This window comes from Rattus norvegicus, chromosome 19 (assembly GCF_021556685.1).
Source record: "Rattus norvegicus strain SHRSP/BbbUtx chromosome 19, alternate assembly SHRSP_T2T, whole genome shotgun sequence".
Taxonomy (NCBI): Eukaryota; Metazoa; Chordata; class Mammalia; order Rodentia; family Muridae; genus Rattus; species Rattus norvegicus.
This window is the reverse complement of record NC_141552.1, coordinates 38,692,724-38,708,173: the sequence shown is the minus strand read 5'-3', so window position 1 is coordinate 38,708,173 and position 15,450 is coordinate 38,692,724. Positions and strand designations below refer to the sequence as shown.

At 50.1% G+C, this 15,450-nt stretch overlaps 1 protein-coding gene and 1 long non-coding RNA gene across 12 annotated transcripts in view; one reads left to right on the top strand and one right to left on the bottom strand.

Annotated features, from left to right (window-relative positions):
- The window catches only part of Cacna1a (calcium voltage-gated channel subunit alpha1 A), a 297,093-nt gene that overhangs the window by 234,127 nt on the left and 47,516 nt on the right, over nt 1–15,450 (top strand). For all 11 annotated transcript variants that reach the window (NM_012918.6, XM_087593877.1, XM_087593876.1 and 8 more), the window contains 6 exon segments: nt 2,091–2,190; nt 2,853–3,013; nt 3,832–3,969; nt 5,489–5,690; nt 10,208–10,372; nt 11,864–11,974. In NM_012918.6, the coding sequence (NP_037050.3) occupies nt 2,091–2,190; nt 2,853–3,013; nt 3,832–3,969; nt 5,489–5,690; nt 10,208–10,372; nt 11,864–11,974 (877 nt within the window).
- On the bottom strand, nt 6,575–13,164 carry LOC147999397 (uncharacterized). The gene is made up of 4 exons (XR_015644021.1): nt 12,993–13,164; nt 10,845–10,961; nt 9,406–9,846; nt 6,575–6,983 (listed from the first exon to the last, which is right to left on the bottom strand). It is a non-coding gene; the product is annotated as an uncharacterized LOC147999397 (long non-coding RNA).

Genomic DNA, 15,450 nt, shown 5'->3' with positions numbered 1-15,450 from the left:
CCAGGTGCCAGGCAGATCTGCCCATGGACTGGTCAGTAACCAATAGGGACATGTGTGTCCCTTGGACTGCAGCCTTGGTCCATTTGCATTTCCTGAGACCTCACACCAGTTGTGAGTCAGTAGCTGGGACAAGAGCCAAGATTAAAGAAAACACACCCAAGAGTTCATCACAAGTTAGGCCACTGAGGGGTTTCCTGTCTAGGTCTGACATCTGATCTCTCTGGAATAGAATCAAGCTGACAGAACCCATAGATTTCTAGGGAGGCACCAAGAGAGGAGAGCATGGCTGGGAGGATGTTGCGGTTCTGTGCGAAGCCAGCTAGTGAGCACACCCATCATCCGGATGTAGCTGAGTACACAGGTACTCAGGAGCATGAGGTCAGAGGACCTCAAAGCCAACATGGGCTACATGGTGAAACATTGTCTCAAGGAAATAAAACAAAGAGAGCTGGTGAGATGACTAAACTGGTAAAGGCCTTTGCCACCAAGCCTGACACCAGTTCAACCCCTGGGATCTCCTGGTGAAAGGAGAGAACCAACTCCCAGATGTTGTCCTCTGACATGCATGCTGTGACACACAATTAATTACACAATTAATGTAACTCGAAAGTTTTCTGGCTAGCCCAGCAATAGTGGTACACACCTTTAATCCCAGCACTCAGGAGTCAGAGGCAGGCAGATCTCTGAGTTTGAGACCAGCCTGGTCTACAGAGTGAGTTCCAAGACAGTCAGAGCTACACAGAGAAACAAACAAAAAAGATTTTTAGGTGGGCATGGTGGTGTGCACCTTTTAATCCAGCACTCAGGAGAAGAAAAACAAAAGATCTATGAATTCAGGGATAGCCTGGTCTACATAGTATGTTCCAGGGTTACCCAGTCAGACCAGACTCTGTCTCCAAAAACAAAAAGAGGGGAGAAAAAAGCTGGGATTCTGGACAGACGTTGGGTGGTGCAGCAGTCGTTGAGTTGGGCTGAAGATGACCTTAGCACGAAAGCCAAAAGGGCTGCCTTGCTCTTGAAGAGCTCAGATTCAGTAGGAGAAGGGAGCGATGACCAGTATGCATGAAAAGAAAAAACTTAGCCTGGAGGGATGGCTCAGGGGTTAAGAGCACTGGCTGCTCTTCCAGAGGTCCTGAGGTCAATTCCCAGCAACCACATGGTAGCTCACAACCACCTGTAATGGGATCCGATGCCCTCTTCTGGTGTGTCTGAAGACAGCTACAGTGTGCTCATAATAAATAAGATAAATAAATCTTTAAATATATATTTAAGAATTAAAAAAAGACAAGGTAGATGTGTGAGATCTGAGTACAAGGGGATCCCAGTGGACAGCGGACACTTGGGATAGCACCTTCTGGGGCTTGGGCATGCAACCCTCAGACAAACATGACTCTGGGGTTTGTGTTTAGGCCCTGGGTGGGGGTGGGAGGCATAAACCTCAAGCTCATGATGGCCTTAGGGAGTCAAGTTGTGGGTAGCCAAGAGCTCTATGTCTTTGGAATCTGCATGGTTGAGCCCACAGGCCCTGCTTTTTACCACCAAGGTAGGTAGGGACCTTGGGGAGTGAGCAGCAGCCATACCTGAGGTCCTGTTGGCATTTGAAAGGACGAGCCCCTGGTTGCCTCGGTCTTCAGCCTAGGAACATGGGGCTGGTGGAGCATTCTGAATTCTTCAGGGGCTTAGGTCTCATCTCAGTTCACCAACCTCCCAGGCCTTTGGTTTGCTACCTAGAGCAGTGGAAGTGGTGCTGCAAACAGCCGCACACAGTGGTGCACACCTTTAACCCCAGAACTGGGGATGCAGATGAAGGAGGAGTTCTGGAGTTCCAGACCAGTGACAGCCACACAGTAAGATTGTAAGACAAACTCAGCACAGAGGCAGGATCTTCAACAGACTGCAAGAGCAGCACCCCTCAAAGCCATCTGGTTTCCAGGGCAAAACTAGACCATCCATCAGAGGGGGAAGAGACGTGTCCAGCTCAGCCCAGACCTGGGTCCAGACAAGGGGGACCATGTGGAGTTGTGGGCCCCTCCTTCCCACTGACTTCTGCTCCGTCTCTTCCCTTCCCCAACCCTAACATCCCCCAACAGTGGCAATAGCAAAGGAAAGGACATCAACACCATCAAGTCCCTCCGAGTCCTCCGGGTGCTACGACCTCTAAAGACCATCAAGCGGCTGCCTAAGTTGAAGGTGAGACCGGGGTCTGGAGAGAGGGTCCTGGAGCTGGCCACACACAGACACAGTGCTCCAGAATACCACATTGAGAAACGTGGTGGTGTGTGTCTGAGATCCCAGCACTCAGGGACTGCGGGAACAACCCCAGGTCTGGTCACCCCTGTCTCAAAACTACATACATTGAAGGAGATGCTGGGTGCCTCATAGACTTTATGTGTGGATGTAGTTGCTATACTTGTCCAGAAGGTGGCAGCAAAGGGGGTTGGCTTGCAGAACCTGGCCTGGGTCAGGATTCCTTTTGATAGATCAGGGCAGAGAAGGGCAGAGCCTAGCTCTAGGGCCAACAGGACTATCTAAAAACGCAGGGTTTGGGGTGTATCTCCTTTGGCCGAATTCTTGCTTAGTGTACCAGAAGTGCTGGGTTCTATACCCAGTGACTCAAACTGTGGTGGAGGCAGGAGCATTAGAAAGTCAAGGTCATCTTCTTAAGGCCCACATGAGACTCTGTCCAAAAATGGTCGTGAGGTGCCTGGCACAGCACACCTACTGTGTGCACAGCCACCACACTGCTGTGAGGGAACAGGGTGAGGAAAAGTCCCCCCGGAACCTATCTTCCTCCAATGTTTTCAACCCGGCTCTTAGGACCCTACGCCTCACGCCTCTCCTTCCTGCTGCAGGCCGTATTTGACTGCGTGGTGAACTCGCTCAAGAACGTCTTCAACATCCTCATTGTCTACATGCTCTTCATGTTCATCTTCGCCGTGGTGGCCGTGCAGCTCTTCAAGGGCAAATTCTTCCACTGCACGGACGAGTCCAAGGAGTTTGAGAGAGACTGTCGGTGGGTGGGGCCACCATCTCGGGGACACCGAGGCAGGGGAGGGTGAGGTGCAGGGCCCACAATCCAGACGCTGAGGCAGAAGGGTAACTCTGGGTCAGCTTGGGTCTGGAGTAGAGTTTTAAAAGTCAGGTGTGGTATACCTAGGACGTCAGCACTCAGGCTAAGGCAGGAGGATCACCCTGAGTCTTGAGACAAAGCTGGGTTACAGAATGAGCACTTGTCTCAAAAGAAAAAAAAAAGCTGTTATAGAGGACGTGCTCAGTGTGTACTCAGTGTGTACACAGCAAGGCCCAGGACCACCCCCGTCTCTGGCACGAAAAAATAGTAGTGAGGAAAAAGTCAAAGCCTGGGTGATGTGAGACAGAGAGCTCCAGCCCAGCCTGCCTCACAGAGAAACTTTGACTCATAAAAGAAGAGTGAATGAGAAACTTTGAGAATCTAGGTCCACCCCCACCCCATCTCTTCAGACTGGGTTAAGGTGTTCTAATCTCCCAGCGACTTTGTCAAGGGGGTTCTTACCACAAGTCCATAGTCTCTCTCTGGGTTGTATCTGAGCAGCCCAGTGGCACAGGCCTGTCACCCACTGCTTGGGACACTGAGGCAGGAAGAGGCAGAGTCTCTCCATCAGCCCGGACTACCTCAGGAGACCCTGACATAGCAGAAGGATCAGTCTTGGGTGGTGTTTGAACTCACAATTACCTGTTCTAAAAGGAGGTGTCAGGACCCTGAACTAGAGTGTCCCTGTGTTTGCTTCCCCGTCCTGTACACGGCCTTGGGGAGGTGGGGCGCCCTGCTGACTAACCAGCTCTCTGTGACAGAGGCAAATACCTCCTTTACGAGAAGAACGAGGTAAAGGCGCGGGACCGCGAGTGGAAGAAATACGACTTCCACTACGACAACGTGCTCTGGGCCCTGCTCACGCTCTTTACGGTGTCCACGGGAGAGGGCTGGCCACAGTGAGTAGTGAGGCCCCGGGATGCCAGGAGCAGGGGAACAGAGTGGGAATGGAAGAGAATGGGTGTCAAAACCTGGCCCTGTGCCAAGGTTGTTACCGAGATGCCAGCTCACAGTTAGGGGTGGCCCTCAGAGCTGTGGTAGTCCCTCTCAAGCTGAACTCCAGCCTAGCTGTTGGGGAGCCCAGGCTCCTCCCCCAGCAGCACAAAGGTGAACACAGACTTAAAAGCGGCAGCCTTTAACCCCAAAATCCCCAGAGGCAGAGGCCGCAGGAAGCTCCAGTGTCCAGGGCACAGGGCTGAGGGGTGGCTCTGAGCAGGACTGTGTTTATCCAGAAGACACAAACTGGCTTCCTAACACCCACATCAGCCTCGAAACCACCTGTACATACTCCAGGAAGCTGCAGCCTCTAAACTCTGAGGGCACTGCACACATACGTGTGTGTGTGTGTGTGTGTGTGTGTGTGTGTGTGTGTGTGTGTATTCTTGCACACACATAATTTTAAATAAAACCTTTTTTAAAAAACAAAATTAGGGGGTTGGGGATTTAGCTCAGTGGTAGAGCGCTTGCCTAGCAAGCGCAAGGCCCTGGGTTCGGTCCTCAGCTCCAGGAGAAAAAAAAAAAAAAAAAAGAACAAAAACAAAATTAAAAAAAAAGAAAGAAAGCACCTCGGGGCTGGAGGGATGATCAGTGGATAACACACCTGAGTTTGAATTCTGGGACCCACATAGCAGGCAGACATGAGGCATACTCCTCTGACCCCAACACCTCAGGGCAGAAACAGGGAGATTCTGGGAGCTAAGATGTGCCACAATTGAAAATGTACACATAATTGAAAATAAAAAGAAACTCATAGCCACGCAAATGATTTGTCCAAACAAGGTACCATGCTCATCATGGGGAACAAACATTTTATCACATCTGCTATACCCAGGCACTGTGCAGACACCAAACCTTTTCTTTGATTAGAGGGCATTTTACAGAGCAAAAGACAGTCATGAACCCTGCACTCACCAGACACAAAACTTCATTTTTATTTTGTCGTGCTGGGAATGGAGCCCAGGGCCTCGCATAGTCAAGGTCCTGAGCCCCACCAAGAGAATGTTCGAGCAGTGCACACCCTTAGTCTGTACAGGGCTGTTTTAACCACACTTCCATTACTCCTGAGCCTCTTTCACCCCCACTGCCGCGTCCGGTTAGATACCCGTACGGACTGGCTTCCAAGGTGCCTTCCCTAATCCGTTACCACAAACCTAACTTTAGATACCAACATAACCACTTCTTTCTGAATCTTTCCAAACTCAGAATGTCAGTTTCCTCGTGTGCAAAGTGGAGCCAGAAATGACCTCCCCAAGGGCTGCTGGGAAAAAAAATGTGAAAAGTCCAGCATTCTCTGACACAGTCAACCCCATGCTTGTCAGAATCACTGACTGGGTTTATTTCTTCTCTGTCTCTTGTTCCTGTGTCTCCTCCGCCCTCCCCATCCCTTCTATCGCCCCCTCTCCTTCCAACACTTCACAGGGTCCTCAAGCACTCAGTGGATGCCACTTTTGAGAACCAGGGCCCCAGCCCCGGGTACCGCATGGAAATGTCCATCTTCTACGTGGTCTACTTTGTGGTGTTTCCCTTCTTCTTTGTCAATATCTTTGTGGCCTTGATCATCATCACCTTCCAGGAGCAGGGAGACAAGATGATGGAAGAATACAGCCTAGAGAAAAATGAGGTACCGCTGCCTAGCTGTGTCCCTGCTAAGAGTACACGCAGCCCACTTTCATATTCATCCCCCCTTCTCTCGCACATGTGCACACACACGCACACACGTACAGCAAGAAACCTGATTGAGGGAAAAAAGAAATAAAAAGAGATGAATGACTGCCTCTAGGTTTGAAGAAAGAGAAGGTTTATTGTAGATAAAAAGGAGAGCATGGGACAGAGAAGGGATATCTAGGAGAGTCCACGGTGAACGTGACCCTAGGCCATGTGAGGAGACAAGGGAGGGGGGAAGGGAGAGAAGTTGCCAAGCCTGGGCCAAGAAACTGGCCAATAAGGTAAAGGGCAGACTCGAAGACCTGGTAACCAAAATGGCTAGGTTAGATAGGGAAAGGTGGCAGGGGTGGGGGCAGCCCAGCTCTTGGGCTGAAGAAGTTTAGGGTAAGTAAGGTTTATGGTAAGCTAGTCATACCTTGTAATAGGTAAGGACTGAGGGATGCTGGGAGAACCTCGAGGTCAGGTCTACTTTGGTATGCTAATGGACACCTCGAGTAACCATTTGTCTCAGGTTTGAGACCTCATAAAACCAACTTGTAGAAAAAGATTAGGAACAGAACAACAGCAAATGTTCCCAAGAAGGGTACAATCTGCAAAATAGCTTTCCTTTGAATTTCCAAGGAGGAAAACAACACACACATCGGATACCAGGAAGATATATCAGTCAGTCTGAGTCACATAGTGGTGCAAGAACAAGCAGCCCTGTGCATCCACTAAGGGACTGATTTCTTGCTCATGCTGCATGTCCAGTCCAGTGGTCCTGTCTTGAAAGATCCCCGAAGGAAGACCCTTACTCAAGTCTCGGGAAGTCACGGACCCCAGACAGAGAGAGACCATTTTGGATGTAATACGCAAAGGCGAGGTTTATTACAGAGATCTATTACAGAGATCTCCAGGTCAACACGTATCCCACGCAGGAGACAGAGGTGTCGACCCAGAGTGGCTGGGAGAAGGGCTTTTTAAAGGAAGAAGTCACAAGCTCCAGGAGATGAGGGGATGTCAAAAGGAAATACCAAAAATGTCACAAGGGGAAACTCTCAAAGTCACAGGATTGTTCTTAAGACTCTAGGGTTTAAATCAGGGGAAAGGTCAAGCATTCTCCTGAGAACAGATCTTGATTGTCCTTTAGGGTAAATGTTTGTCAGAGTTGATGAGGCATCTGCATCTGAAACACATCTGGTTAGGCTTGGCCTCCCGGTTTCCTGGAATACTCTCTGCAGGACACAATGGCTGGAGGGCACAATGGGGGCTTGAACAAACATCACAGGGGCAGAACAGAACCCATTACTCATTTACTCACGTCCAGTGATAAGCGGAGGGTCAGTGAGTCTGAACAAGTTCTCCTGCATTTTTAACAATCTGTCTTCCTGAGTCAGATCCTGTTGCTGAGTTTTGAGCTAATTTAAAACTCCATCTTTCAGTCTATGCTTTCTTTATTCTTGTTGGCCAAGCCAGCACACAACCTTTTTCCAAGATACTTCAGAGCAAAAGATAATATGCCAGTGATCTAGCCTTGGTTCCTCCCAGAGCTATGATTTTCTTTAAGGACATATAAACAGATGTATGTCTGTTTACATCAGTGCACCAAAGACAAAACAAGAGACAATTCCACCCAGGTCTAGCTATATGAACCAGTGAGTTTATTGCTATCACATACAGAAACATGGGTGACGACTTATGATAGCTGTATCCATTCTTGGAACTCCTTACACAATTTGCAGGCAGCTCCATGGAAAATTCTCTTCTCCAGCAGTTCTTTATTACATACATAACATTGTGGAGAGGTCTACTGAATATAACTTGGTGAGCTTCCTTAGTCATGTGAGTTTCCTGAGCTCCCTAAGTCTTGTCAGTTTCCTGAACTTCCTGAGTCATCTGAATTTCCTTAGTCATAAGAATTTCCTGAGCTTATGGAGCCTTGTGGGCCTTCCTCTTTGCTTAAGGAAGGAGTGAGCTACACATAACTACACACCTTACTCTGGCTCTTGCTTTTTTTTTCCTGCCTCCTCTTCACCAGTGTTGTCTGAGCCTTGGATCTAGTGACATAGATGCCTACTTCCCTCCATTTATAGCTGAACATTGAAACACATTACCACAAACAGCCACTTGTTCTCTGAAATTTGACCAAGTTTGAATCTCTGCAATAACCATCACCACTCAGTACAAAAAAAGAAGTGCCACTGGCAATGGTGGCACATTCCTTTAAATCCAGCACTCAGGAGGCAGAGGCAGGCAGATCTCAGTGTGTTCAAGGCCAACCTGGTCTACAGAACAAGTTCCAAGACAGCAAGGACTACACAGAGAAACCCTGTCTCAAAAGAGAGAGAGAGAGAGAGAGAGAGAGAGAGAGAGAGAGAGAGAGAAGAAGAAGAAGAAGAAGAAGAAGGAGGAGGAGGAGGAAGAAGAAGAAGAAGAGGAGGAAGAGAAAAGAAGCCCCTTCACAACACAAATGGACAACAGTTCCACTGGGCTTGTAACCAGTTATATATTTTTGTCCTGACTTACAGTACCAGAGCGGGTTCTTTCCTGCAAAGCAGGCCTCAAATCCAACCAGAGAGCGGTTGGTTGCACCAGTAACAGTAGTGTCATTGTTCACCACTTGGACACATCTTGCCTGACATGGGGTCCAGAGCTGAGCAGGACCATGTGTGACGAGCCTCCCTCAGCAACCAATATATCACTCTTTCCAGTACTACAAAAAGCAGCCAGCAATAGTGAAGGAGCTTCTGGTCATCCCCACCTTTTGTCTTCCCATGTCCTGAAGCCACAGTATACAGGGTCTTCAACAACAGAACCTTACCATGCAACCAAGAGCAGAAACAATGGCCTTTATGGTTTGTGGGGCCTCAGTGAGCCTCTGGCCAACGACTCTATTTGTAAGCTGTTGTCATGCTCCACGAACTGTGCCTTCTCCTCATCTTGGGAACCTGCTAGGCCACTGGTTCTCCCTACCCGCTCACCCCCGCATGGGTTCAGTGAGATAGGCTCTCCCTGGTTGACCTGGCCTGGTACTCTTGCTGCCAAACCAGCTCCCTGGTTCCAACAGGGGGAGCCAAATCTATCGCCTCTCCGTCAGCCACACCTGACCACTAAAGGGGCCACAGAGGAAGGAGGAATCTCTACCCTGAAGTGCAGGCTGTGAGAGAAGTGTACACGGCGTTCTCTGAGTGAAAAGCTGTCTACCCTGAGGACGTGGCTAGTCTTTCCCACCTGCACTCCTGTCCCTCCCTCCTCCCTTCAGTGAACTGTTGCTGGGGTGTAGTCTTACAAAGTCTCTCAGCCACTGAATTTAGCCTCCTTAGTTTTCCTTTAGAATTCGCCTCAGTATTTCCCAAATTTACCTTCAGGTGCCCCAGCCAGGCCCTTCTGCCCACCTTGCCTCTCTTTTCAACTGCTTTTGGCACTCTGCAAACCTGGCTTACATGCTAGTGTGAGCCATTAAGATATATACCAGAGCCTCTCCCACCTCATGAAGACCAGTTAAAACCCTGAAGCCCCATGACAGCCTAATGGTTGACAAATCAACCTTTTTTCTTAACTTGCCTGTGAACACAGTCCCATGTGGCCCACTGAACAAAGCGTCAAGCACTGCCTGTCACATGCCCAATTCCCTCAGTAACACCTTTCCCTTCTGGATTGGTCTCCAGTCCCGATATCCATGGAGACCTTACCTGATTACAACCAAATCCCTCGTGGCTCTTTATGAGCTGGTCCCTTAAGACGTCAGGCAGTGCAGCCTTTGTGGTTCTGCAGCTCACGTCATCCACCTCCACAGCACCCGGATGGACTGATGCCAGCAGCTTCTGTGTCCCAGAGCCTCCTTCACAGACTAGGAGAAGCAAGGGACTCAGAAAGAATGGTTTATCTGGCCACAGTGGCAGACCTGTCAGTCAAGTACTCAGAGGGTGGAGCAAGAGGGTCACTATTCTGAAGCCAGCATGGGCTACAGAGTGAGATCCGTTTGAGGTACAGGAGAGGCAGCTCTAGGAATGTAGCTCAGTTGTAGACTCCTTGCCTAGAGTCCTGAAAGGCCTGGGCTCCTGTCCCAAGCATCGTAGGAATTCATCATGGTTGCATAGGCAGCTTGGAACCAGCCTGGACTACATAAAATCCTGGGGGGTAGGGGAAGGTGGGGGTATGGGGGGAGAGGGAGGGAAGGAGAGAGAACATAAAGAAGACACTGATGAGGTGCCTCAAGCCCAGCCTCGCTGAACTGGTTTTCCACATCTGCAAACTGGTACAGTAGATAACTGCTTGCATGGGAGATTCCAGGAGAGAAGCAGGGCAGTGGTGTGGTAACTTCCCAAGTTGGAATAGACAATAGAACTGTCAGGTTTTTTGAGGGGCCCTCGGGGACTGCACAGATCCCAGCTGGACCCAGCACAACAAGGGATCTGGGCAGCTGCCCCGGGGGCCTGTGAGCATCTGGCCTCTCTGCTGTCGGCCCCTCTCATGCACTGGCATCTCCCACAGAGGGCCTGCATCGACTTTGCCATCAGTGCCAAGCCGCTGACCAGGCACATGCCCCAGAACAAGCAGAGCTTCCAGTATCGAATGTGGCAGTTCGTGGTGTCCCCACCCTTTGAGTACACCATCATGGCCATGATCGCTCTCAACACCATCGTGCTAATGATGAAGGTGAGCCCCCAACCACTCCTAATTTAAGACCCATGCACAGCATCCCACTGAGCCTTTGCCGCTCCACCCCTCTGCCTGCCACACTGCCTTTCCAGCTCCTTCCTCCCTGCCACATGTGCGTGCAGAATGCTTCCTTCTGGAAACTTTAAACTAAGCCTGGGGCTGGGCTCTGCAGTTCCTCTCGCCTCAGTCTCACATGGTTGCACACTCCATGGTCCCACCAGTCTGCACTCTTCGGGAAGATGTCTGGCTTTTTAGGGCTCTGCAGGGGCCTCGTGGATAGAAGTAGACACCCTCCTTGAAGGTGTGCTGGGTGGAATTGGGAACAGATCAGAGAAGGGGACTTCCAGAGCTTCAAGACTCCTAGCCCCTCACTGGGGGATTCTAGGTCATCACTATACAACTCCCAGGTCTTCCTCTCTCTTTTTAAAATGCCTGTGCCTTATTTGACTAGTAGAGCCCTGGAAATTACCAAAAAATAGTAAGAGTGCCAATCAGGAGGCTCAGCCAGCATGGTAGCACACAGCTGTCATCCCAGATACTTGGAGGGTCACAAATACACGAGCAGCATAGACGATGTAGTAAAACCCTGTCTCGAAAATAAAAATATATTAAGAGCTGGCAAGATGGCTCAGTAATAAAGGTACTGGCGCCAAGCCTGGTGACCTGAGTTCAATTCCCTGGTCCCACGTGTTGGAAGGGGAGAACCAACTCCTGCAAGTTGTCCTCTGACCTCCACGTGTATGCATGTGTTCATACACACACATAACAGTTCAATAAAATGCTGTTAAAACTTTAAAAATAAAATAAAGTCTGAGGGAGGGCGTGGCTCAGTGGTAGAACATTTGTTTGCATACATGAGGCCCTAGACTCCATTACTAGCACCAAACGATAAAAAAATAAGAGGAGGGCTCAGGAGATGGCTCAGTGGTTAGGACCTAACTGTCTTCCAGAGGCCTGAGTTTAGTTCCCGGTATCTATGTAGGGGAGCTCGAAACTTCCTGTATCTCCACTCTAGAGGACCTGGGAGTTTTCAGGCCTCCACAGGCATCCACGCACATGGTACAGATATACCCACAACACACACACACACACACACACACACACACAAACATATACGCCCATAGATATACACACATACACAAAAGTAAATATATATCCATAAACTTTTAATTGACAAGAAAGCTTTGCTACATTATCATTAAGATGCTTTGTGGCTAATTAATTAACTAATTACTCAGAGAATCTGGAGACAAAGATTGTTGCAAGTAAAGACTAGAGCTGTGACTCATGGCACATGTGAGCAGTTGCATCACTTGGGGACGTTGAGCTGGGAGGATTCCCATGATTCTGAGGCCACTGCTAGAGGGAGACCCTGTCTCATGGCCCAGGCCTTTGCTGAGTGGTCATCCTCTCTGGGCTCTGAGGTGGGACCTGCAGCCTGGCTCTTAGCTAGGCCACTGACTTCTCTACCTGTCCTTATCCGTCTAGTTCTATGGAGCCTCCGTGGCCTATGAAAACGCCCTTCGAGTGTTCAACATTGTCTTCACCTCCCTCTTCTCTCTCGAATGTGTGCTCAAAGTCATGGCTTTTGGGATTCTGGTACGTGGGGCCTGAGGGTAGTGGGTGGTGGGAGCACAGAGGGCTTGGGGTGCGGGAGAAGGTGTGTGCTCTGGGCCCCAAGACCTGGTCCCCAGCAAAAGTCTACACCCGACCTGCACAGCCTCATGCTGACCTAGGAGTACCAGGGGCAGATGGCATGTGGATTTGACTGTCCTGCAGAGGACCTGGTCTCAGGTACTGGTGACAGAGGACAAGTCCCTAGTAGTCACGGCAGCCAGGGCTGTCTCACCAGTGTTTGGGAGGCTGAGGACCTTCTGGAATTCAAGGCCAGCCTGGGCAGTAAAGACAGAAAGGAAGGAAGGGAGGGAGGGAGGAAGAAGGAAGGAAAGAAAGAAGGCAGTTGTGACCACGGTCCAGCAGATCTCATGACAGTGTCGGGACACCCCAGTGGAATTCCCAAGGTCAGAGGTCCGTCGCGGCCTTGCGGCCTCTACACTGCACTACACCCACCGTCTTACTGTTCATCTTAGTTTTTTAGTTAATTGTATTTATGTGTATTGGTGGTTTGCCTGCGTGTGTGTCTGTGTTCCACACATGTGCCTGGTAGCCTCGGAGGCCAGAAGAGGTCATCAAATCCCCTGAGAGTAGAATTATAAATAGTCATGAGCTTGCCTGCAGGAACTGGGAGCTGAACCTGGGTCCTCTAAAAGAGCAGCCAGGGCTAACTGCTGAGCCATCTCCATCCCTGCTGTGCATTTTGAGACAGAGCTTCACTAAGTTACCCAGGCAGAAAGCTGAGTTGGCAAAGTGCTTGCCTCTCGAGCAGAAGGATTCAGTCCCCAGATCCTTTATAAAAACCTGGGTATCGTGACAGGCACTGTGGTCCTAGCACTGGGGGAGGGGAGGAAGGAGGACCCTGGGGCTCCCCAGCCTGACAAGGAGCCCAACACACATACACACACACACACACACACACACACACGAATATATGCATATCTATACTCAGGAACATGCACACATATACACAAATGAAAGAAAGAAGGAAGGCTGGACTTACCTTGATTTATACCTAGTGCTGGCTTTGAACGTGCAGTCCCTGTGGTCGGCCTCCCAGGTGCTATGACATACATTCTGAAATTGTCTCCTTTATCCAAATCCGTTTCCTTTTTCTTTCAGAAGTGTATCATGGTCTACTAATTTAAATTTGTCTAGACCAGTCCGAGGCACCCAGACCCCGAAGGGAATCAGTGAGGAGGTTGAGGAGCTCTGAGGTTAGAAGGGAGGCGTCACACCCATATTTCCTACCAGCTACTGACTGAACTGGAAGCGCTTTCTTTCATCTCGATGAATTGCTCAGGCCCCCATTGCTGTGACAAAAGACCTCGGATATCCCACTTATTAAGCTGGGAAGGTTTATCTTCAGTGCAAAGTTTCAGAGGTTTCACCCCATAGCGTTTCAGCCTTTGGGCCTGTGGGGAGGCCACTAGTCATGGCGGAGCACGTGACAAGGCAGCTGGGAAGCCAAGCGGAAGGGAAAGCTGGTCTGCCACCGTGGCCTGCCACCGTGGCCTGCTTCCCTCCCACGAGAACCTGGCACTTGCCAATTACGCATGCTACCTAGCCGCTATCCTGTAGGTCTGTGGCACAGCCTCTTCCAAACTCAAGCCATATTTCTGATATCATCCATTTGACATAGAAGAAATATTAGGTGGTCTCAAACCAGGCCTGGTAGTTTGCACCCCTCAACACCCTGAAGGCTGAAGCAGGAGGATTACAAGTTCAAGACCAACTTGGTTTACATAGAGAGTGTCAGGCCTGACATGGCTGGATAGCAAGACAAAAAGCCTCAGGAAGGAAGGAAGGAAGGAAGGGAGGGAAGGAGGGATGGAGGGAGGGAGGAAGGAAAGATAGTTAAGGAGGGAAGGGAGGAAGGACAGACAGATGGATAGGTAAGGAGGGAAGGAAGGGAAGGAGGGAGGGAGAAAGGAAGGATGGCTAGATAAGGAGGAAGGAAGGACGGACAGATAGGTAAGGAAGGAAAGAAGGAAGGGGAAGGAAAGAAGGAAGAAAGGAGGAAGAGAGAAAAGAAAAATTAGCTATTTATAGGATTTTAAAAGGCTCACAGGTACCTTAAATTTTACCTTGTGTTGATGGTTGTTTGAGAATGCCGATAGCTAGCCAAGCCTTGAGATGCACACTGGAAATTCCGGCTCTTGAGAGGCTGAGGTAGTAGGATCAGAAAAACTATTACGCGCAGTGGTGTGATGGCGTGGCGGTGCTCACCTTTAACCCCAGCACTCTGAGGGCAGAGGAGTTTGAGACCAGCCTGGTCTACACATCGAGCTCCAGACCAGCCGAGCAGCCTAAGCCACACAGTGAGCCACTGTCTGAAAAAGAAAAAAACCCAGCAGCAGTGATGGGGGAGGGGGAGGGACACAACCCAACCCCCACCCCCTGAATGAAAAGAAGAAAAGAGATAAAACAGGAAAGGGCAGGACTGCGCCTAGGTGGACATGAGGGAGAGCAGAGGCAGAGCCGTCTGGGAGAGTCCAGAGAGGACATGGCCAGACTGAGCTGGACCATGTGAGGAGAAACGGGTAAGGAGAGCAAAAGAAGCTGCTGACCAAGAGGGGCAGCCTGGGCCAAGAGAATTGCTGGAGAAAAACAGGACAGGCAACCTAAATGGCTGGGTAGAGGGAAGGGCAGTCTAGCCGCTGGGCTGCATGTTGTTATTTAATCTCAGATATTAATATCAGATATCAGTTGTTAATAAGATCAGAATATCGGCCACACCTGTGGGGAAAGAGCACACCAAACCAACACCAACACAGTTCCACGGGGTGAGATTTTAATGGGGGAACGAGACAAAGGGAAGAGAAAAAACGAGAAAAAAGACCTAGGGGGCAGGGAATGTGCTGTAAAGGTTCCCAGGGGGAGGTGCGAATTGAGCCACAAGGTCTTCTGGGAATGTGTGGCCGTTGCTGTCACCGCTAAAGGCAATTCCTGATACCAACACTGCACAAGTTTCAGGTAGCAGGCAGGGTATGTTAGCCTGAAAGCCCTATAACGGGTGAAGGCTGCAGAGAACTGGAGGCCAGGTCTGCTCTGATCTATTAAATAGGTGCCTCAGGCATTTGTCTAGATTTGGGGGTCCCTAAGGACCTCCCCCATTCATAGAGACCACAGTGTCTGTGGCCTCACTTCCTTTCACCAGACCCCATTGCTTACAGGTTCCGCCATCTCCCTTTGTAGCACAGGCTGATGACCCAGGTCCACAGCCTGAGATCCTCACTCACTGTGGGTGGAGTTGTGTTAAGGGACTTCTTAAAAGTGCCCATAGGGCATTTGCGGTGAGTGAGAGCTGCCCACGCTGTTGGTCTGTCCCCTTTGAGTGCTCCCTGTGGGCTCAGCTAGCCTCCCAGGGTATGAGTCCTTCCTCTGCTTACCGAGCTGCCTGAGGGCCTTAGCAGCAGAAAAGCCTAGACCGGAAGTCTGCTCCTCTTCCACGTGGTGAT